Source organism: Panulirus ornatus, chromosome 18, assembly GCF_036320965.1.
Source record: "Panulirus ornatus isolate Po-2019 chromosome 18, ASM3632096v1, whole genome shotgun sequence".
Classification (NCBI taxonomy): domain Eukaryota; kingdom Metazoa; phylum Arthropoda; class Malacostraca; order Decapoda; family Palinuridae; genus Panulirus; species Panulirus ornatus.
The window spans coordinates 44,009,893-44,036,265 of record NC_092241.1 but is presented as its reverse complement, the minus strand read 5'-3'; the positions used below and the strand labels follow the sequence as shown (position 1 = coordinate 44,036,265).

Sequence of the window (26,373 nt, the reverse complement as noted above, 5' to 3'; positions counted from 1 at the left end):
CAGTACTCATAAGAAACACTACTAGCAACGACTGAGCACTCGGCACTAACAGAACTATCAGCGGCTCAGCACTCAGTGCAAACATCATTAGCTGCCACTCAGGACAAACACCACTAACAACCCGCACAGCACTCAGCACAAACACCACTAGCAACCATTCAGAACTCATTACAAACAATCACTAACAACCGCTCAGCCTTTAGTATAAATACCATTAGTACATGCTTAGAACTCATTACAAACAACCATTGACAACCGCTCAGCACTAAGTGCAAACAAAGCTAACAACCACTCATCACAGTGCAAATCACTAAAAATCGTTGTGCACTCATTTCATACACCTTTAGCAATCGATCAGGTCTTATCAAAGATACCACTAACAACAGCTTAGCATTCAATACTAATACTAACAACAAGCACTCAGTACTCAGAACAAACACCACCAACAGCCTCTCGGCACTCAGTACAAACACTACTAGCAACCGATCGGCACTCAAAAATACCACTAGCCACTGCTCAGCACTCAGTACAAATATCATTAACATCTGCACAGCACGCAGTGCATCAACATTAGCAACGGTTCAGCATTTAGTATAGTCAATACTAGGAACCACTCAGCACTCAGTATAATGACCACAAGCAACTGCTCTGCACTCTTTAAAACCAACATTTGCAACTACTCAGCACTCAGTGTATCCATCACTTGCAAGCACTCAGCACTCAGTATAACCACCAATAGCAAACACTCGGTGCTCAATATATCTGTCAATAGCAGTCAGTATGACCAAAAAGAACAACTGTCCAGCACACAGTATGATCACTACTAATAACCACTCAGCACTCAGTATATCAGCCGCGAGCATCTGTTCAGCACACAGTATATCAACCGCAAGCATCCGCTCAGCACTCAGTAATAGCACCTCTAGAAACCGCATAGAACTCAGTATAACCACCACTAACAGCAGCGCACCTCTCAGTATAACCGCTACCAGCAACCACTCAGCACTCAGTATACTCACCACTGATAACCGTTCAGCACTCAGCATAACTACCACAAGCAACCGCTTAGCACTCACTATAACGAGCAATAACAGCCGCTCAACATTCATTACAACCACCATTAGCAACCGGTCAGCATTCACCATAAATACCAAGACCAACCACTCACCTTTGCACAAGCATGACTGGGAGCCTTTCATCAGTCAGTGTAACCACCACTAACAACCGCTCAGCAGTCAATATAACCACCACCTGCAAACGCCTAATGTTCATCATAGCTACTATTACCAACCACTCAGTTTAGCCACCTTAGCAACCTCTCCACTCACTATAACCATTACTAGCAATCGCTCAACATTCAGCATAACCAACATGAGCAACTACTCAGCACTCACTATAGGCGCCGCTAGGAACCGCCCAGCATTCACTATAACCATCACTAGGAAATGCTCAGCACTCAGCATATCCACTATTAGAAACCACTCAGCACTAAGAATAACAACTATTAGCAATCTTTCAGCACTCGGTGTAACCACCAAATCGCTCAGCACTCAGCACAAATACCACAAGCAACTGTTTGTCACTTAGTGTAACCAACACTAACAACCGTTCATCACCCAGTATAACGACCACCAGCATCTACTTCTAGGAACCGATCAGCACTCATCATAACCAGCGCAAGCAACAGCGCAGCACTAGGATAATTACCATAACAACCGTTTAGCACTCAGTTTAACCACCGTTTGCAACCGCTTAGGCCTCATTATAACCACCACTAGCAACTGCTCAGCATTCAGTACAACCACCACTTGCAACTACTCATTATAAGGACCATTAATATAACACACTAGAAGCAACGACTCTACTCTTATTATAACCATGAGTAGTAACCGCTCAGCACAGAGTATAACCAACACTAGCAAAAGCTCAACGCTCGGTATAATCATCACTAGCAAACGCTCACGCTCAGTAAAACTGCCGCCAGAAAAAATCAACAATCGGTATAACCACCACTAACAACCAATGAGCACTGAACATAACCATCACTAGCAACTGTTCAGCGCTGAGTATAACCACCACTAGCAACAGCCCAGCACTCAATAAATGCACCATTAGCCACAGCTCAGCTCTCAATACAAAGACCACCAACAACCTGCTTATCACTCTGTACAAACACCACAAGCAATCGGTCAGAACTCGGCACAAACTTCCCAAGCAACTGCACAGCACTTAGTACAAATATGATCAATTATCGCCATGCAATCAGTACAAACAACTACTAACAACCGCTCAGTACTCGGTACAAACACCACTAACAACCGCTCAGAACTTAGTACAAACAACCACTAACAACCAATCAGGACTTAGTACTAACAACCACTTAGTACTCAGTGAAAAAAGCTTACGACCACTCTGCACTAAATATAAACACAGCTAGCTATCGACCAGCACTCATTAGAAACACTATCAACAACGGCTCATCATTTAGTATAACCACTATTAGGAGCCGCTCGGCTCTCAGTATAACCACCACTAGCAACTGCTAAGCACTCAGTACAACCACCACTGGCAACTGCTGAGCACTCAATATAACCACCACTAGCAACCGCTCAGCGTTTAACAAAAACACCACTAGCAACTGCTGAGCACTCAATATAAACATCAATCGTATTCATTCAGCACTTATTTCAAACACCACTATCAACCGTTCAGCATTCTGTAAAACCAGCACTTACAACCGCACAGCACTCAGTATAACCACTATTAACAGCAACTCAATACTCAGTAGAAGCACCTCTACTAACCACTCAGCACTCATTATAATCACCACTAGTAACTGGTCAGCACTCTGTATTGCCACCATAAGCATGCACTCAGCTGTCAATATAACCACTATTAGCAAGCGCTCTGAAGTCCTTATAACTATAACTAGTAACCACTCATCGTTTAGTACAACCACGAGTAGCAACCGCTCAGCACTTAGCATAACCACCACTAGCAACCACACAGAACTCAGTATAACCACTGCTTGCAACTACTAAGCGTTTAGTATGATCACCACTAGTAAACGCTCAGCGCTTACTATAACGACCATTACAGCCGCTCAATATTCAGTACAATCACCTCAAGCTTTTCAGCACTCAGTAAAATCACTATTAGCAACCTCTCAACATTCTGTATAACTACCACTGGCAACTGCTCAGCACTTACAATGAGCACCACTAGGAACAGCCCATCACTCAGTATAACCACCACTAACAACTGCTTAGCACTCAATATAACAATCACTAGCAACTACTCAGCACTCAGTATAACCACTACTAGCAACAGTTCAGCACTTATTATGACCACAAATAACAATTATTCAGCATTCAGCATAAACGCCACTAAACCGCAGTACACTGAAGGCAAACACTAATAGCAGCCGCTCAGCACTCGGTAGAAACACCACTAGCGTCCACTTAGCTCTCAGTGTAGATACCACTAGGAACCATTTATCACTCATTATAACCACCACTAGCAACCGCTCAGCACTTAGTATAATCACCACTAGCGACCGCTTTGCACTCGGTTTAACCACCATTAGCAACCGCCTAGCTCGTAGTATAACCACCTCTGGCAACCGCTCAACACTCAGTATAACCACCACTAGCAACCCACAGCTCACCACTAGCAACCGCTCAGCGTTCAGTATAACCACCAGTAGCGACCACTCAGCACTGGTATAACCACTACTAACAAACACTCACTGCTCATTAGAATAACTATTAGCTGAAACTTAGCACTCAGTATAACCAACACTAAGAACAGCTTAACACTCAGTTTACCAACCACAAGTAACCGCTGAGCACTCTGTATAATTAACACTTGCAACCACTCAGCACTCAATATAGCCGCCACTAGGAACCGCTAAGCACTCAGTAAAAAACCGCTAACAATCGTTTAGCACTTAGTATAACCACCTTAAGTATAAACCCCTCAGCATAGCCAACATTAGCATAACCACCACTAGCAACAGCTTAGGAAAAAGCATATGAACTAGTAGCAGCCCTTCAGCTTTAAGCAGCACTAGCAACAGCTCAGCACTCATAAAACCACCACTAGTAACAACACAGCACTCAGTATATCCACCACTAGTAACCACACAGCACTCACTCAATACAAACATCAATAACATCCGCTCAGTACTCAATACAAACATCGATGACAACCGCTCAGCACTCAGTACAATCCCTACTAGCAACCGTTAAGCACTTAGTATAACCACTACTAACAACCTCCTTAAACACCAGTAGCAACAGCTTAGTATTTAATAGAAACATCAACAGCAGCCGTTCAGCACCTGGTATAAACACTACTAGCAACCACTCAGCTCTCAGCTTAAACACCGGTAGCGTCGGCTCATTACTCAATACAAACATCTGCAGCGACCATTCAGCACTCAGTACCATCACCAGTAACAACCACTCAGCACTCAGCATAAACACCATTAATAACCACTCATTACTCAGTGCAACCATAACTGACAAACGCTCAGAACCCAGTACAAAAACCACTAACAACCACTCAGCAATAAGTATAACCACCACTAGAAACCGCTCAGTACTCAATATATCCACCACTCGTAACCACTAGCACTCAGTACAGACATTAATAACAATCGCTCAAAACTCATTGCAATCACTAATAGCAACTGTCAAGCACTCAGTATAACCACCACTAGTAACCTTTAAACACTCAGCATAACCACCACTAAGAACCACTCAGCACTTAGCTTTAACACCAGAAGCAACAACTCAGTATTCAATACAAGCACCAATAGCAACCGCTCAGCATTTAGTATAACCTCCATCAGCAACCACTCAGCACTCAGCTTAAACACCAGTAGCAACCGCTCAGTACTCAGTACACACATCAATAGCAATCACTCAATCCTCAGTGCCAACACTAGTAACAGCATCTCAGCACCTAGCATAAACACCACTGGTAACTGCTTAGCTTTCAGCACAAACACCACCAAAAACAGCTCATCACTCAGTCCATACACCGCCAGCAACCACTCAGTATTCATTAGGAACACCAACAGCAACCGCTCAGCATCCAGTACAAATATCGCTAGCAACCGGTCGGTACTCAGTACAGACACCACTAGCAACCGGCCAGCGCTCAGTACAAACACAACTACCAACCTGCTCAGCACAAACATCACTAACAACCATTCAGCACTCAGTACGAATATCACTAGGCGCTGCTCAGCACTCAGTAGAAGCATCACTAGCAATCGCTCAGCACAGACACCACTTGCAGAGTTTAGTAGTCAAAACAAATATCACAACAACCGCTCAGTATTCAGCAAACACACTGCTAGCAACCGCGCAGGACTCACTACAAATACCACGAACAACTGCTCAGCACTCGGTACAAATAGCATTAGCAACCGTTAAGCACTTAGTACAAACATCACTAGTAACTGCTCAGCACTTAGTACAAACACCACTAACAAACACTCATCAGTCATTACAAACACTACCAACAACCACTCAGGCTTAAGTAAAAGAAAAAAAAAAAACTCTAACAACCGGTCACCACTCAGAACAAACTGCTAGCAACCGCTCAGATCTTTCTACAAACAACTCATAACAACCACTCAGGACTCAGTACAAACCACTAGCAATCGCCCGGCACTCAGTATAAACACCGCTAGCAAACGATCAGTACTCAATACAAACACCACTAGCAATGGCCCATGATTCAGAACAAACATTACTATCAACCACTAATCACTCAGTAGAAATACAAGTAACAGCCGCTCAAACTCAGTACAAACAACCAATAACAGCTGTTCAGCACTCAGTACAAACACCATTAACAAACGCTCAGTATTCAGTACAAATATCACTTGCAACGGTTCAGCATTCAGAAAATACACCTCTAACAACTTTATAGCACTCAGTAAATACACCATTAGCAGCCGCTCAGGACTCAGTACAAAAGCCACTAACAACCGCCACCGCTCATCATTCAATACAAACATCACTAACAACCACTCAGCACCTAGTTCAAAAACCACTAACAACTGATCAGCATCCAGAACAAGCGACACTGACAACTGCTCAGCACTCAGTACAGACACCACTAAAAAACTTCGACACTCAATACAAACATCACTATCAACCGTTCACACTCAGTACAAACACTATTAGCAACCGCTCAGCACTCAGTACAAATACCACCAACGACCGTTCAGATCTCAGTACAAACAACCACTGATAACTGCTCAAGACTCAGTGCAATCACCACTAATAATCGCCCAGCATTCAGTACAAACGCCATTAACAACCGCTTAGAACTCATAATAAACAACAACTAATAACTGCTCACACTCAGTACAACCACCACTAGCAACAGCGCTTCACTCAGCATATACACTCCTAGTAACCGCTCAGAACCGAGTTCAAAAACCTCTAACAAGCGCTCAGGACTTAGTAGAAACATCTCTAAAAACCGCTCACCATTCAGTACAAACATCACTAACAACCACTCAGTACTTCGTTCGAACACCGCTAACAGTCGATCATTACTCAGAACAAACACCGCTAACAACCGCTAAATACGCAGCACAAACATCACTAACAACCGCTCACACGCTGTACAACACAACTAACAACCGCTCAGCACTCAATGCAAACAACCACTAACAATAGCTCAACACTCAGTACAAACAATACTAACAACCTCTCAGCACAATAAAAACCGCTAGCAACCGAACAGCCAGCACTCAGAATAAAGACTACTAACAACCGCTCAGCACTCAATAAACACAACTAGCAACCGATCAGCAATCAGTACAAACACCACTGACAACCGCTCAGCACTCAATAAACACAACTAGCAACCGATCAGCAATCAGTACAAACACCACTGACAACCGCTCAGCACTCAATAAAAGCTCCCGAGAGGTGGCTGCTCGTGTACCCCCACCACTAGTTAGACTCAGGAAGCCGCTGCGTCACACGGCTACTGTGGCCGTTGGCGACACAAAGGGTGGGAAGTTTATTTCCCTACACCTCGAAGCTTTGGAGCCCATTTACCCTATTACGTCCTTACCACTAGTCTTTCAAAAGGCATGTGTTTTTCGCTTCCTCCAAAATTCGTAAATGCTCCTCCTTGTCTCTTCTTTTTCCTTTTCATTATCTTTTCTATATTTCAGTTGAGGCTCGGCTTTGACGTGGACTTTTATCCTTGACAAGAGCCTCCAACATATAAGGAAAAAAAAAATGGACATAACTTAGCACAAACACCACTAATAACCGCGCAGCACAGTAAAAACACAATAGTCTTCGCTCAGCACTCAGTTCAAGCACCATTAACAACTGCTCCACACTTAGTACTATCATCATTAACAACCGCTCAGCACTCAGTACAAACATCATTAACTACAGCTCAGTACTCAATGAACATCATTAACATCAGCTCAGTACTCAGTACAAACATCATTAACAACAGCTCAGCAATCAATACAAGCATCATTAATAATCGCTCAGCGCTCAGTATAAACATAATTAACAACAGCTCAACACTCAGTATAAACATCATTAACAACAGCTCATCACTCAATACAAACATCATTAACAACCTCTCACCACTCAGTACAAACATCATTAACAACCGCTCAACACTTAGTATAAACATCATTAACAACCGCTCATTACTTGGTACAAACATCATAAACAACAGCTCAACACTCAGTATAAACATCATTAACAACCACTCATCACTCAGTACAAACATCATTAACAACAGCTCAACACTTAGTATAAACATCATTAACAACCTCTCACCACTCAGTACGAACATCATTAACAACAGCCTAACTCTCATTATAAACATCATTAACAACCGCTCATCACTCAGTTTAAACATCATTAACAACCTCTCATCACCCAGTACAAACATCATTAACAACAGCTCAACACTCATTATAAACATCATAAACAACAGCTCAACACTCATTATAAACATCATTAACAACAGCTCAACACTCATTACAAACATCATAAACAACAGCTCAACACTCAGTATAAACATCATTAACAACCTCTCACCACTCAGTACAAACATCATAAACAACAGCTCAACACTCAGTACAAACATCATTAACAACCTCTCATCACCCAGTACAAACATCATTAACAACAGCTCAACACTCATTATAAACATCATAAACAACAGCTCAACACTCATTATAAACATCATTAACAACAGCTCAACACTCATTACAAACATAATAAACAACAGCTCAACACTCAGTATAAACATCATTAACAACCTCTCACCACTCAGTACAAACATCATAAACAACAGCTCAACACTCAGTACAAACATCATTAACAACAGCTCAACACTCAGTACGAACATCATTAACAACAGCTCAACACTCACTATAAACATCATTAACAACAGCTCAACACTCATTATAAACATCATAAACAACAGCTCAACACTCAGTATAAACATCATTAACAACCTCTCACCACTCAGTACAAACATCATAAACAACAGCTCAACACTCAGTACAAACATCATTAACAACAGCTCAACACTTAGTACAAACATCATTAACAACAGCTCAACACTCAGTACGAACATCATTAACAACAGCTCAACACTCATTATAAACATCATTAACAACCGCTCAGCACTAAGTACAAACATCATTAACAACAGCTCAACACTCAGTTTAAACATCATTAACAACCACTCATCACTCAATACAACAACCACAACAGAACGCTCAGCACAACCACAGGTAAACCAGAAGTAGGTTACACCAGCTCAGTAACATATCTCTGAGCTAGAAATCCGTACTCAGTACCCAGGATGTGGTGGAGAGAAACACTACGGTTATTACGGCTTATCGCGAACCTGTGTTACGTCACCTATTTGTACATAACGGGGAGTGAGCTCTTCACTCGTGGAGAGTCCCATCTCTTGAACGTTCTCCACTGTCATACAATTTCAAACTTCTGTACGCTGTCAACATTCACACAGTTTATTCTAGCCATCCACTACTATATCATTGAGTACTTCTTTATATCTTTCCAGTAACTGGACAGATTCATGTAATGTCTCCCAGCTCTTCCATCTTTCCCTCTTTCGAGGAACTTCACTACTGACATCCTTAAACTGGTTCAAAACTTAAAAGTTGTGATCGTCACCCTTTACTTTCCTCTCTTCCATAGTAAGTGAATTTATCGTACTAGACCTTTCGTTTATAAATAAACTCTCTTAATTCTGGTATCATCTTTGTCTCCCTCCTCTGAACCTCCTCTATTAGTTCCTTGTGCTCTGAATGATGTGACCAAATGTGGAAAACATTTTCTTGTTTTGGTTTACAATACGATATGAACAGTCTGCTGAAAACTTTCTTTTGCTTATATTTGACTGTGATTCTAATGTTTGCCACCAGAGAAGTTTTTCTCCTCTTTCAGAGGAAAAGGTACGTTCAGACTGGGGATATAGTTAGATGATATATCATTAGCTTCTGTATCATTAGCATGACCACATGTATTTGCTGGTACGACTAACATTCCATGGTCTGCAGCAGAAGAGTCTGTGTTAAGGAGACACTCACTGTTTGTCAGCGAGAAACGACATGAGGAAGGTGCCCACGGTGTTGCCAGCCAAGGAGACGGAGAGCACGTGATGTGAATACTTTGCCCGCTCACACAGCCAGTCGAACGACGTAGCAACAGTCGCGCTGAACTGTGAGTTGTACTCCCAGCCGCTACTGCATGCTGTAGAAAACAAGACATCAATTATCACTTCATTTTCCTTTATCTTCCATTACCTCAGCAGATACACCTTACAGGTGTATGGTCGCCGATATCACTGCTAACATCAGCTTACCAGTCACTTACACCATTCTAATAAGAATCCACCTACAACAGCAGCACTTAAACTTATGGATGGAATGGTTAGGGAGAAAAGTGCAAGAGTTTTGGAGAGGGGCGAGTATGCAGTCTGTTGGGAGTGAGGGGTGCCAGGAGAGTGAGTCAGTTGTTGTTCGCCGATGGTACATATCTAGTGGCCGATTCGTATGAGAAACTGCAGAATCTGGGGACTGAGTTTGGATAAGTGTGTAAAAGGAGAAAGTTGAGAGTAAATGTGAATAAGAGCAATGTTATTAGGTTCAGTAGGGTTGATGGACAAGTTAATTGGGATGCAAGTTTAAATAGAGAAAAATTGGAGGAAGTGGAGTGTTCTAGATATCTGGGAGTGGACTTAGCAACGAAAGGAACCGTAGAAGTGGAAGTGAGTAACAGGTTGGGGGATGGGGAGAAGGTTCTGGGAGCAATAAAGAATGTGTGAAAGGAGAGAACATGATTTCGGAGAGCAAAAATGGGTATGCTTGAGGGAATAGTAGTTCTAACAATGTTATATGGTTGCGGGGCATGTGGTATAGATAGGGTTGTACGGAGAAGGGTGGATGTGTTGGAAATTAGATGTTTTATGACAATATGTGGAGAGAGGTGGATTGATCAAGTAAGTAATGAAAGGGTAAGGGAGATGTGCTTTCTCAACCACACTCGTTTTATTACCACACATCTCTTTTGTCCTTTCATTACTTACTCGATCAAACCACCGCACACCACATATTATCCTCAAACATCTCATTTCCAATACATCCACCCGCCTCCGCACAACCCTGTCTATAGCCCACGCCTCGCAACCATATGATATTTTTGGAACCACTATTCCTTCAAACATACCCATTTTTGCTCTCCAAGAGAACGTTCTCGCCTTCCACACATTCTTCAATACTCCCAGAACCGTCGCCCCCTACATCACCCTATGACTCACTTCCGGTTCCATGGTTCCATCCGCTACTAAATCCACACCCATATATCTAAAGCCCTTCACCTCCAAGAGTCTTTCTCCATTCAAACTTACCCCCCAGTTAACTTGTCTCCTCAACCCTATTGAACCTAATTACCTTGCTCTTATTCACATTTACTATCAGCTTTCTTCTTTCACACACTCTACCAAACTCAGTCACCAACTTCTACAGTGTCTCACGCGAATCAGCCACAAGTGCTGTATCGTCGGTGAACAACAACTGACTCACTGAACTAGCCATCTCATACACAACAGACTCCATACTTGCCCCTCTCTCCAACACTTTTGGATTCACCTCTCTAACAATCCCATCCATAAACAAATTAAACATCCATGGAGACATCACGCAACCCTGGGAGGTGAGTAGTTTAGAAAGGGTAGTGATGGTGGGATGAAGAAGTAATATTGTTAGTGAAAGAGAAGAGAGAGGCTTTTGGACGATTTTTGCCGGAAAATAGTGTAAATGACTGGGAGATGTATAGAAGAAAGAGGCAGGAGGTCAAGAGAAAGGTGCACGAGGTGTAAAAGAGGGCAAATGAGAATTGGGATGAGAGAGTATCGTTAAATTTTAGGGAAAATAAAGAGATGTTTTGGAAGGAGGTAAATAAAGTGAGTAAGACAAGATAACAAATGAGAACATCGGTGAAGGGGGCTACTGGGGAGGTAATAACAAGTAGTGGTGAAGTGAGATGGAGTGAGTATTTTGGAGCTTTGTTGAATGTGTTTGATGATAGAGCGGAGGATATAGGGTGTTTTAGTCGAGGTGGTGTGCGAAGTGAAAAGGTTTGAGAGAATGTTTGGTAAAGAGAGAAGAGGTAGTGAAAGCTTAGCGGAAGATGAAAGCCGGTAAGGCGGCCTGTTTGGATAGTATTGCAGTGGAGTTTATTAAAAAAGGGGGTGACTGTATTCTTGACTGGTTGGTGAGGATATTCAGTGTATGTATGACTCATGGTGAAATGCTTGAGGATTGGCGGAATGCATGCATAGTGCCGTAGTATAAAGGCAAAGGGGATAAAGGTGAGTGTTTGTTGAGTATTCCTGGGATATTATATGGGAGGATATTGATTGAGAGGGTGAAGGTATGTACAGAACATCAGATTGGGGAAGAGCAGTGTGGTTTCAGAAGTGATAGAGGACATGTGGATCAGATGTTTGCTTTGAAGAATGTATATGAGAAATACTTATAAAACAAATGGATTTGTATGTAGTATTTATGGATTTGAAGAAGACATATGATAGAGTTGATAGAGATGCTCTGTGGAAGGTATTAAAAATATGTGGTGTAGGAGGTAAGTTGCTAGAAGCAGTGAAAAGATTATATCGGGGATGTAAGGCAATGTGTACGAGTAAGAAGAGAGGAAAGTGATTGGTTCCCAGTGGATGTTGGTTTGCGGCAGGGGTGCGTGATGTCTCCATGGTTGTATAATTTGTTTATGGATGGTGTTGTTAGGGAGGTGAATGCAAGAGTTTTGGAGAGAGTGGCAAGTATGCGGTCTGTTGTCGATGAGAGTGCTTGGGAAGTGAGTCAGAAGTTGTTCGCTGATGATACAGCGCTGGTGGCTGATTCGGGTGAGAAACTGCAGAAGCTGGTGACAGAGTTTGGTAAAGTGAGTAAAAGAAGAAAGCTGAGAGCAAATGTGAATAAGAGCAAGGATATTAGGTACAGTAGGGTTGAGGAACAACTTTGAATGGGGAAAAATTGGAGGAAGTGAAATGCTTTAGATATCAAGGAGTGGATTTACCAGCGGATATAATCATGGAGGCAGAAGTGAGTCACAGGGTGGGGGAGGGGGCAAAGGTTCTGGGAGCGTTGAAGAATTTGTGAAAAGCGAAAACGTTATCTCGGAGAGCAAAAATGGGTATGTTTGAAGAAATAGTGGTTCCAACCACGTTATATGGTTGCAAGGCGTGGGCCAGAGATAGGGAGGTGCGGAGGAGGGTGGATGTATTTGATTTGAGATATTTGAAGACAATATGGTGTGAAGTGGTTTGATCGAGTAAGTAATGAAAGGGTAAGAGAGATGTGTGGTAATAAAAAGAGTGTGGTTGACAGAGAAGAAGAGAGTGTATTGAAATGCTTTGATCACATGGAGAGAATGAGTGAGGAAAGATTGACAAAGAGGATATATGTGTCAGAGGTGAAAGGAACGAGAAGAAGTGGGAGAGCAAATTGGAGGTGGAAGGATGGAATGAAAAAGCTTTTCAGCGATCGGGGCATGAACACATAGGAGGGTGAAAGGTGCGCAAGGTATAGAGTGAATAGGAACGATGTGGTATACCGGGGACGACGTGCTGTCGATGGATTGAACCAGGGCATGTGAAGCGTCTGGGGTAAACCATGAAAAGTTTTTTGGGGCCTGGATGTGGAAAGGGCACTGTGGTTTCGGCGCATTATACATGAAAGCTAGAGACTGAGTGTGAACGAATGTGGCCTTTGTTGTCTTTTCCTCGCGTTACCTTGCGCGCGTGCGCGGGGGGAGGGGCATGCCATTTTATGTTTGGCGGGGTGTCGAATATGTACATGTGTATATATGTATATGTATGTATACGTTCAAATGTATAGGTATGTATATGTGTGTGTGTGGGCGTTTATATATTTACATGAGTATGTGGGGGTAGGCCATTCTTTCGTTCGTTTCCTTGCCCAACCTCGCTAACGCGGGACACAGCGACAAAGTATAATGATGAAATGTGATATATATATATATATATATATATATATATATATATATATATATATATATATATATATATATATATATATATTTTTTTTTTTTTTTTTTTTTTTATACTTTGTCGCTGTCTCCCGCGTTTGCGAGGTAGCGCAAGGAAACAGACGAAAGAAATGGCCCAACCCCCCCCCCATACACATGTACATACACACGTCCACACACGCAAATATACATACCTACACAGCTTTCCATGGTTTACCCCAGACGCTTCACATGCCTTGATTCAATCCACTGACAGCACGCCAACCCCGGTATACCACATCGCTCCAATTCACTCTATTCCTTGCCCTCCTTTCACCCTCCTGCATGTTCAGGCCCCGATCACACAAAATCTTTTTCACTCCATCTTTCCACCTCCAATTTGGTCTCCCTCTTCTCCTCGTTCCCTCCACCTCCGACACATATATCCTCTTGGTCAATCTTTCCTCACTCATTCTCTCCATGTGCCCAAACCATTTCAAAACACCCTCTTCTGCTCTCTCAACCACGCTCTTTTTATTTCCACACATCTCTCTTACCCTTACGTTACTTACTCGATCAAACCACCTCACACCACACATTGTCCTCAAACATCTCATTTCCAGCACATCCATCCTCCTGCGCACAACTCTATCCATAGCCCACGCCTCGCAACCATACAACATTGTTGGAACCACTATTCCTTCAAACATACCCATTTTTGCTTTCCGAGATAATGTTCTCGACTTCCACACATTTTTCAAGGCTCCCAAAATTTTCGCCCCCTCCCCCACCCTATGATCCACTTCCGCTTCCATGGTTCCATCCGCTGACAGATCCACTCCCAGATATCTAAAACACTTCACTTCCTCCAGTTTTTCTCCATTCAAACTCACCTCCCAATTGACTTGACCCTCAACCCTACTGTACCTAATAACCTTGCTCTTATTCACATTTACTCTTAACTTTCTTCTTCCACACACTTTACCAAACTTAGTCACCAGCTTCTGCAGTTTCTCACATGAATCAGCCACCAGCGCTGTATCATCAGCGAACAACAACTGACTCACTTCCCAAGCTCTCTCATCCCCAACAGACTTCATACTTGCCCCTCTTTCCAGGACTCTTGCATTTACCTCCCTAACAACCCCATCCATAAACAAATTAAACAACCATGGAGACATCACACACCCCTGCCGCAAACCTACATTCACTGAGAACCAATCACTTTCCTCTCTTCCTACACGTACACATGCCTTACATCCTCGATAAAAACTTTTCACTGCTTCTAACAACTTGCCTCCCACACCATATATTCTTAATACCTTCCACAGAGCATCTCTATCAACTCTATCATATATATATATATATATATATATATATATATATATATATATATATATATATATATATATATATATATATATATATATATGTTTATATATATTATATATATATATATATATATATATATATATATATATATATATATATATATATATATATATTTATTTATTTATTTTGCTTTGTCGCTGTCTCCCGCGTTAGCGAGGTAGCGCAAGGAAAAAGACGAAAGAATGGCCCAAAACGCCCATATACACATGTATATGCATACATGTCCACAAACGCACAATATACATACCTATACATCTCAATGTGCACATATACATATATACACATTTACATAATTCATACTGTCTGCCTTTATTTGTTCCCAACGCCACCTCGCCACACATGGAATAACAACCCCCTCCCCCCTCATGTGTGCGAGGTAGCGCTAGGAAAAACACCAAAGTCCCCATTCGTTCACACTCAGTCTCTAGCTGTCATGTAATAATGCACTGAAACCACAGCTCCCTTTCCACATCCAGGCCCCACACACTTTGCATGGTTTACCCCAAACGCTTCACATGCCCTGGTTCAATCCATTGACAGCACGTCGACCCCGGTATACCACATCGTTCCAATTCACTCTATTCCTTGCACGCCTTTCACCCTCCTGCATGTTCAGGCCCCGATCACTCAAAATCTTTTTCAATCCATCCTTTCATCTCCAATTTGATCTCCCACTTCTCGTTCCCTCCACCTCTGACACATATATCCTCTTGGTCAATCTTTCCCCACTCATTCTCTCCATGTGACCAAACCATTTCAAAACACCCTCTTCTGCTCTCTTAACCACAACCTTTTTATTTCCACACATCTCTCTCACCTTTACATTACTTACTCGATCAAACCACCTCACACCACACATTGTCCTCAAAAATCTCATTTCCAGCACATCCACCCTCCTGCGCACAACTCTATCCATAGTCCACGCCTCGCAACCATACAACATTGTTGGAACCACTATTACTTCAAACATACCCATTTTTGCTTTCCGAGATAATGTTCTCGACTTCCAAACATTCTTCAAGGATATATATATATATATATTATATATATATATATATATATATATATATATATATATATATATATATATATATATATATATATATATATATATATATATATATATATCCCTGGGGATAGGGGAGAAAGAATACTTTCCACGCATTCTTCACATGTCGTAGAAGGCGACTAAAGGGGACGGGAGCGGGGGGCCAGAAACCCTCCCCACCTTGTATTTTAACTTTCCAAAAGAGGAAACAGAAGGAGTCACGCAAGGAGTGCTCATCCTCCTCGAAGGCTCAGATTGGGGTGTCTAAATGTGTGTGGATGTAGCCAAGATGAGAAAAAAGGAGAGGTAGGTTGTATGTTTGAGGAAAGGAACCTGGATGTTTTGGATCTGAGTGAAACGAAGCTCAAGGGTAAAGGGGAAGAGTGGTTTGCTATTGTACAAAGGCAAAGGGGATAAGAGTGAGTGCTCAAATTACAGAGGTATAAGTTTGTTGAGTATTCCTGGTAAATCATATGGGAGGGTATTGATTGAGAGGGTGAAGGCATGTACAGAGCATCAGATTGGGGAAGAGCAGTGTGGTTTCAGAAGTGGTAGAGGATGTGTGGATCAGGTGTTTGCTTTGAAAAATGTATGTGAAAAATACGTAGAAAAGCAAATGGATTTGTATGTAGCATTTATGGGTCTGGAGATGGCACATGATAGAGTTGATAGAGATGCTCTGTGGAAGGTATTAAGGATGTATGGTGTGGGAGGCAAGTTGTTAGAAGCAGTGAAAAGTTTTTATCGAGGACGTAAGGCATGTGTACGTGTAGGAAGAGTGGAAAGTGATTGGTTCTCAGTGAATGTAGGTTTGCGGCAGGGGTGTGTGATGTCTCGATGGTTGTTTAATTTGTTTATGGATGGGGTTGTTAGGGAGGTGAATGCAAGAGTTTTGGAAAGAGGGGCAAGTATGCAGTCTGTTGTGGATGAGAGAGCTTGGGGAGTGACTCAGTTGTTGTTCGCTGATGATACAGCGCTGGTGGCTGATTCATGTGAGAAACTGCAGAAGCTGGTGACTGAGTTTGGTAAAGTGTTTGAAAGAAGAAAGTTAAGAGCAAATGTGAATAAGAGTAAGGTTATTAGGTACAGTATGGTTGAGGGTCAAGTCAATTGGGAGGTAAGTTTGAATGGAGAAAAACTGGAGGAAGTAAAGTGTTTTAGATATCTGGGAGTGGATCTGGCAGTGGATGGAACCATGGAAGCGGAAGTGAATCATAGGGTGGGGGAGGGGGCGAAAATCCTGGGAGCCTTGAAGAATGTGTGGAAGTCGAGAACATTATCTCGGAAAGCAAAAATGGGTATGTTTTAAGGAATAGTGGTTCCAACAATGTTGTATGGCTGCGAGGAGTGGGCTATGGATAGAGTTGTGGGCAGGAGGGTGGATGTGCTGGAAATGAGATGTTTGAGGACAATATGTGGTGTGAGGTGGTTTGATCGAGTATGCAATGTAAGGGTAAGAGAGATGTGTGGAAATAAAAAGAGCGTGGTTGAGAGAGCAGAAGAGGGTGTTTTGAAATGGTTTGGTCACATGGAGAGAATGAGTGAGGAAAGATTGACCAAGAGGATATATGTGTCAGAGGTGGAAGGAACGAGAAGTGGGGGACCAAATTGGAGGTGGAAAGATGGAGTGAAAAAGATTTTGAGTGATCGGGGCCTGAACATGCAGGAGGGTGAAAGGCGTGCAAGGAATAGAGTGAACTGGAACGATGTGGTATACCGTGGTCGACGTGCTGTCAATGGATTAAACCAGAGCATGTGAAGCGTTTGGGGTAAACCATGGAAAATTGTGTGGGGCCTGGATGTTGAAAGGGATCTGTGGTTTCGGTGCATTATTACATGACAGCTAGAGACTGAGTGTAAACGAATGGGGCATTTGTTGTCTTTTCCTAGCGCTACCTCGCACACATGAGGGGGGAGGGGTTGTTATTCCATGTGTAGGGAGGTGGTGATGGGAATAAATAAAGGCAGTTAGTATGAATTATGTACATGTGTATATATGTATATGTCTGTGTGTGTATATATATGTGTACATTGAGATGTATAGGTATGTATATTTGCGTGTATGGACGTGTATGTATATACATGTGTATGTGGGTGGGTTGGGCCATTCTTTCGTCTGTTTCCTTGCGCTACCTCGCTAACGCGGGAGACAGCGACAAAGCAAAATCAATCAAAAAAAAGGTTAAGTGGTTTCAGAATGGGCCGTCAGACCAGTGTCATTGATGATGGTCTCACATGTATACTCCATGATGAATTTCCCCAACGAGCAGTTGTGCAGTTGTTCAACCTTCTTCAGTTTCTTTATATTTGTCGTTGCACAGGCCACACTGTGAAGGTCCTCTGATGAGGTGATAACCCAAAAATATGTCACAACACCCAGACACAAATTAAGCAACAACAGACATGCAAAATCATGTTACAATTAGAACACTGGCTTATTCAGACTGTAATGACTGTATCCCAGCAGAAAATCACATTAATGTGACTGTATCCCAGCAGAAAATCACCAATACTCTCTTCATCTTGGAAAGTAAAATATCCAATCTACACCCTCCTATAACCCTGAATAGGCTTATCATTACCATTCAGTTGAACTCCTACCATATTGAGTATATATGACGTGTGTGACGTTCAATTCCCATAATGTAGACACTAACACAAACGCTAGAAACAAATGCTGTTACAACACTTACTGGTATTGGTTTTGGAAAGGGTAAAGAATCCCTTCACATCCTTTACAAGCTGTTTATCCACAGCATTGTAAACTATGCTTTCCTTGCTTAGTCAACAAACCTGTCGAAAGCAAACATAATAAAACTGCAAGGTCTTCAGAACAGTTACTGGCTGCTTCACAACCACAAGCACTTGACACCTGCCCAACAAAACATAATAATGATACTTGCAGTATAGTTTAACATCATTATTGTCATAAACTAGTTACTTGTAACCCAAGGCCACTCACACCCAGGCTTCACCAAAACCAACCATAAACTCTCCAAGGTTCAGTTTTTCTTAGCTTCATGTTTCCAGAGATAGTGGTTTTCAGTTTCCATCATTAAGTGGTAATCATTTGATTTTTAAAAGTTGAACTCTGCTGCCCTTTCTGTGTGGGAAAGAGCAACAATATATATGTGGGGCCTGGATGTGGAAAGGGAGCTGTGGTTTTGGTGCATTACACATGACAGCTAGAGACTGAATGTGAACAAATGTGGCCTTTTTGTCTTTTCCCAGAGCTGCCTTTTTATTTGGGGGGATGCTATTCCATGTGTGATGGGGTGGCGACGGGCATAGATGAAGGCAGCAAGTATGAATATGTATATGTGTATATATGTATATGTTTGTTATCCCTGGGGATAGGGGAGAAAGAATACTTCCCACGTATTCCCTGCGTGTCGTAGAAGGCGACTAAAAGGGGAGGGAGCGGGGGGCTGGAAATCCTCCCCTCTCTTTTTTTTTTTTTTAATTTTCCAAAAGGAGGAACAGAGAACGAGGCCAGTTGAGGATATTCCCTCAGAGGCCCAGTCCTCTATTCTTAACGCTACCTTGCTAACGCGGGAAATGGCGTATAGTATGAAAGAAAAAAGAATATATATATATATATATATATATATATATATATATATATATATATATATATATATATATATATATATATATATATATATATATATATCTTCATACTTGCCCCTCTTTCCAAAACTCTTGCATTTATCTCCCTAACAACCCCATCCATAAACAAATTAAACAACCATGGAGACATCACACACCCCTGCCTCAAACCTACATTCACTATATATATATATATATATATATATATATATATATATATATATATATATATATACTATTTATTCTATTATACTTTGTCGTTGTTTACCGCGTTAGCGGGGTAGCGCAAGGAAACAGAAAAAAGAATGGCCCAACCCACCCACACACACATGTATATACAAACACGTTCACACACGCACATATACATACCTATACATCTCAACGTATACATATATATATACACACATAGACATATACATAAATACATATTTACATAATTCATAGTGTCTGCCCTTATTTATTCCCGTCGCCACCCCGCCACACATGAAATGATAACCACCTTCCACAGCATGTGCGCTAGGTTGCGCTAAGAAAAGACAACAAAGGCCGCATTCGTTCACACTCAGTCTCTAGCTGTTATGTATAATGCACCGAAACCACAGCTCCCTTTCCACATCCAGGCCCCACAAAACTTTCCATGGTTTACCCCAGACGCTTCACATGCCCTGGTTCAATCCATTGACAGCACGTCCAGCCCGGTATACAACATAGTTACAATTCACTCTATTCCTTCCACGCCTTTCACCCTCCTGCATGTTCAGGTTTCGATCACTCAGAATCTTTTTCACTCGATCTTTCCACCTCCAATTTGGTCTCTCACTTCCCCTCGTTCCCTCCACCTTTGACATATATCCTCTTCGTCAATCTTTCATCAGTCATTCTCTCCGTGTGACCAAATCATTTCAAAACACCCTCTTCTGCTTTCTCAAGCACACTCTTTTTATTACCACACATTTCTCTTGCCCTTTCATTACTTTCTCGACCAAACCACCTCATACCACATATTGTCGCCAAACATCTCATTTCCAGCACATCCACCCTCCTCCGCACAACTCTGTGTATACCCTACGCCTTGCAACCATTTTACATTGTTGGAACCACTATTCCTTCAAACATACCCATTTTTTCTTTCCAAGATAACATTATCGAATTCCAAACATTTTTCAACAACAGACTGCATACTTGCCCCTCTTTCCAAAACTCTTGCATTCACCTCACTAACAACCCTATCCATAAACAAATTAAACAACCATGGAGACATCCCGCACCCCTGCAGCAAACCAACATTCCCTGAGAACCAATCAGTTTCCTCTCTTCCTACACGTACACATGCCTTATATCCTCGATAAAAACTTTTCACTGCTTCTAACAACATACCTCCTACACCATATATCCTTAATACCTTCCACAGAGCATCGCTATCAACTCTATCATATGCCTTCTCCAGATCCATAAATGCTACATACAAATCCATTTGCTTTTCCAAGTATTTCTCACATGTATTTTTCAAAGCAAACACGTGATCCACACATCCTCTACCACTTCTAAAACCACACTGCTCTTCCCCAATCTAATGCTCTGTACATGCCTTCACCCTCTCATTCAATATCCTCCCATATAATTTCCCAGGAATACTCAACCGAATTATTTACACCTCTGTAATTTGAGAACTCATTCTTATCCCCTTTGCCTCTGTATAATGACACTATGCAAGCATTCCGCCAGTTCTCAGGCACCTCACCATGAGTTATACATACTTTAAATAACCTTACCAATCAGTCAACAGTACAGTCACCCACTTTTTTAATAAATTCATCTGCAATACCATCCAAACCCGCTGTGTTGCCGGCTTTCATCTTCCGCAAAGCTTTTACTACCTCTTCTCTGTTTACCAAATCATTCTCCATAACCCTCTCCCTTTGCACACCACCTCGACCAAAACACCCTATATCTGCCACTCTATCATCAAACACATTAAACAAACCTTTAAAAACTCAATCCGTCTCCTTATCACATCACCACTACTTGTTATCACCTCCTCATTAGCCCCCTTCACTGATGTCCTCATTTGTTCCCTTCTCTTACGAACTTTATTTACCTCCCTCCAAAACATCTTTTTATTCTCCCTGAAATTTAATGATACTCTTTCATCCCAACTCTCATTTGCCCCCCTTTTTCGCCTCCTGCACCTTTCTCTTGACCTCCTGCCTCTTTCTTTTATATATCTCCCAGTCATTTGCATGATTTTCCTTCAAAAATCGTCCAAATGCCTCTCTCTTCTCTTTCATTAATGATTTTACTTCTTCATCCCACCATTCACTACCCTTTTTAATCTGCCCACCTTCTACGCTTCTCATGCCACAAGCATCTTTTGCGCAAGCCATCACTGCTTCCCTCAATACTTCCCATTTCTACCCAACTCCTCTTACGTCCTTTGTTATCACCTTTTTCCATTCTGTACTCAGTCTCTCCTGGTACTTCCTCACACAAGTCTCATTCCAAAGCTCACTTACTCTCACCACTCTCTTCACTCCAACATTCTCTCTTCTTTTCTGAAAACCTCTACAAATCTTCACCCTCGCCTCCACAAGATAATGATCAGACATCCCTCCAGTTGCACCTCTCAGCTCTTTAACATCCAAAAGTCTCTTTTTCGAGCGGTTGTCAATTAACACGTAATCCAATAACGCTCTCTGGCCATCTCTCCTACTTACATACGTATACTTATGTAAATCTCGCTTTTTAAACCAGGTATTCCCAATCACCATTTCTTTTTCGACACATAAACCTACAATCTCTTCACCATTATCATTTACAACATTGAACACCCCATGTACACAAATTATTCCCTCAACTGCCACATTACTCACCTTTGCATTGAAATCACCCATCACTATAACCCGGTCTCGTGCATCAAAACTACTAACACGCTCACTCAGCTGCTCCCAAAACACTTGCCTCTCATGATCTTTCTTCTCATGCCCAGGTGCATATGCACCAATAATCACCCATCTCTCTCCATCCACTTTCAGTTTTACCTATATCAATCTAGAGTTTACTTTCTTAAACTCTATCCCATACTCCCACCACTCCTGTTTCAGGAGTAGTGCTTCTCCTTCCCTTGCTCTTGTCCTCTCACTAACCCATGACTTTACTTTCAAGACATTCCCAAACCACTCTTCCCCTTTACCCTTGAGCTTCGTTTCACTCAGAGCCAAAACATCCAGGTTCCTTTCCTCAAACATATTACCCATCTCTCCTTTTTTCTCATCTTGGTTACATCCACACACATTTAGACACCCCAATCTGAGCCTTCGAGGAGGATGAGCAAACCTACATTCACTGAGAACCAATCACTTTCCTCTCTTCCTACACGTACACATGCCTTACATCCCAGATAAAAACTTTTCACTGCTTCTAACAACTTGCCTCCCACACCATATATTCTTAATACCTTCCACAGAGCATCTCTATCAACTCTATCATATGCCTTCTCCAGATCCATAAATGCTACATACAAATCCATTTGCTTTTCTAAGTATTTCTCACATACATTCTTCAAAGCAAACACCTGATCCACACATCCTCTACCACTTCTGAAACCACACTGCTCTTCCCCAATCTGATGCTCTGTACATGCCTTCACCCTCTCAATCAATATCCTCCCATATAATTTACCAGGAATATTCAACAAACTTATACCTCTGTAATTTGAGCACTCACTCTTATCCCCTTTGCCTTTGTACAATGGCACTATGCACACATTCCGCCAATCCTCAGGCACCTCACCATGAGTCATACATACATTAAATAACCTTACCAACCAGTCAACAATACAGTCATCCCCTTTTTTAATAAATTCCACTGCAATACCATCCAAACCTGATGCCTTGCCGGCTTTCATCTTCCGCAAAGCTTTTACTACCTCTTCTCTGTTTACCAAATCATTTTCCCTAACCCTCGCACTTTGCACACCACCTCGACCAAAACACCCTATATCTGCCACTCTATCATCAAACACATTCAACAAACCTTCAAAATACTCACTCCATCTCCTTCTCACATCACCACTACTTGTTATCACCTCCCCATTTGCGCCCTTCACTGAAGTTCCCATTTGCTCCCTTGTCTTACGCACTTTATTTACCTCCTTCCAGAACATCTTTTTATTCTCCCTAAAATTTAATGATACTCTCTCACCCCAACTCTCATTTGCCCTTTTTTTCACCTCTTGCACCTTTCTCTTGACCTCCTGTCTCTTTCTTTTATACATCTCCCACTCAATTTCATTGTTTCCCTGCAAAAATCGTCCAAATGCCTCTCTCTTCTCTTTCACTAATACTCTTACTTCTTCATCCCACCACTCACTACCCTATATATATATATATAATATATATATATATATATATATATATATATATATATATATATATATATATATATATATATATACACACACTAACAGCTCCCTTTCCTGGATGTGGAAAGGGAGATGTATTTTCGGTGCATTATTACATGACAGCTAGAGACTGAATGTGAACGAATGGGGCATTTGTTGTCTTTTCCTAGCGCTACCTCGCACACATGAGGGGGAGGGGGTTGTTATTTCATGTGTGGCAAGGTGGCGATGGGAACAGATAAAGGCAGATAGTATGAATTACCTACATGTGTATATATGTATAAGTCTGTGTGTGTGTATATATATGTATACATTGAGATGTATAGGCATGTATATTTGCGTGTGTAGACGTGTATGTATATATATGTGTAGTTGGGTGGGTTGGGCCATTCTTTCGTCTGTTTCCTTGCGCTACCTCGCTAATGTGGGAGACAGCGAGAAAGCAAAAAAATTAAGAAATATAGATAAATATATATATATATATATATATATATATATATATATATATATATATATATATATATATATATTTTTTTTTTTTTTTTTTTTTTTTATTTTATACTTTGTCGCTGTCTCCCGCGTTTGCGAGGTAGCGTAAGGAAACAGACGAAAGAAATGGCCCAACCCCCCCCCATACACATGTACATACACACGTCCACACACGCAAATATACATACCTACACAGCTTTCCATGGTTTACCCCAGACGCTTCACATGCCTTGCTTCAATCCACTGACAGCACGTCAACCCCTGTATACCACATGACTCCAATTCACTCTATTTCTTGCCCTCCTTTCACCCTCCTGCATGTTCAGGCCCCGATCACACAAAATCTTTTTCACTCCATCTTTCCACCTCCAATTTGGTCTCCCTCTTCTCCTCGTTCCCTCCACCTCCGACACATATATCCTCTTGGTCAATCTCTCCTCACTCATTCTCTCCATGTGCCCAAACCATTTCAAAACACCCTCTTCTGCTCTCTCAACCACGCTCTTTTTATTTCCACACATCTCTCTTACCCTTACGTTACTTACTCGATCAAACCACCTCACACCACACATTGTCCTCAAACATCTCATTTCCAGCACATCCATCCTCCTGCGCACATCTCTATCCATAGCCCACGCCTCGCAACCATACAACATTGTTGGAACCACTATTCCCTCAAACATACCCATTTTTGCTTTCCGAGATAATGTTCTCGACTTCCACACATTTTTCAAGGCTCCCAAAATTTTCGCCCCCTCCCCCACCCTATGATCCACTTCCGCTTCCATGGTTCCATCCGCTGACAGATCCACTCCCAGATATCTAAAACACTTCACTTCCTCCAGTTTTTCTCCATTCAAACTCACCTCCCAATTGACTTGACCCTCAACCCTACTGTACCTAATAACCTTGCTCTTATTCACATTTACTCTCAACTTTCTTCTTCCACACACTTTACCAAACTCAGTCACCAGCTTCTGCAGTTTCTCACATGAATCAGCCACCAGCGCTGTATCATCAGCGAACAACAACTGACTCACTTCCCAAGCTCTCTCATCCCCAACAGACTTCATACTTGCCCCTCTTTCCAGGACTCTTGCATTTACCTCCCTTACAACCCCATCCATAAACAAATTAAACAACCATGGAGACATCACACACCCCTGCCGCAAACCTACATTCACTGAGAACCAATCACTTTCCTCTCTTCCTACACGTACACATGCCTTACATCCTCGATAAAAACTTTTCACTGCTTCTAACAACTTGCCTCCCACACCATATATTCTTAATACCTTCCACAGAGCATCTCTATCAACTCTATCATATGCCTTCTCCAGATCCATAAATGCTACATACAAATCCATTTGCTTTTCTAAGTATTTCTCACATACATTCTTCAAAGCAAACACCTGATCCACACATCCTCTACCACTTCTGAAACCACACTGCTCTTCCCCAATCTGATGCTCTGTACATGCCTTCACCCTCTCAATCAATACCCTCCCATATAATTTACCAGGAATACTCAACAAACTTATACCTCTGTATATGCTACTCGCAAACGCGGGAGACAGCGACAAAGTATAATAAATATATATAAATAAATATATGCTACTAAGTGGAAGGGGTGGAAAAAAATTGAGAAACAAAAAAGAAAGAGAATACCCTAAATCACTTTTTGGTTGTATAACCGATCAATCAAGTGTACAACGGGGGCCCATAGCCGTGGCTTCAGAAGAAAAGAAAATGAGAATAATGGTGATGACCCAATTGGTCTGCAGATTGTCAGGCTTGTTGATCATTTTCTTTAAGTAGGTCATGGAAATACCTTTACATTCTCT

At 41.8% G+C, this 26,373-nt stretch overlaps 1 protein-coding gene across 1 annotated transcript in view; it reads right to left on the bottom strand.

The window, feature by feature from the left end:
- Window positions 1-26,373, bottom strand: part of LOC139754937 (carcinine transporter-like) — a 166,883-nt gene that overhangs the window by 119,572 nt on the left and 20,938 nt on the right. The window contains exon 5 of the mRNA XM_071672757.1: window positions 9,635-9,797. Coding sequence (XP_071528858.1) covers window positions 9,635-9,797 — 163 coding nt within the window. The remainder of the gene's footprint in view (window positions 1-9,634; window positions 9,798-26,373) is intronic.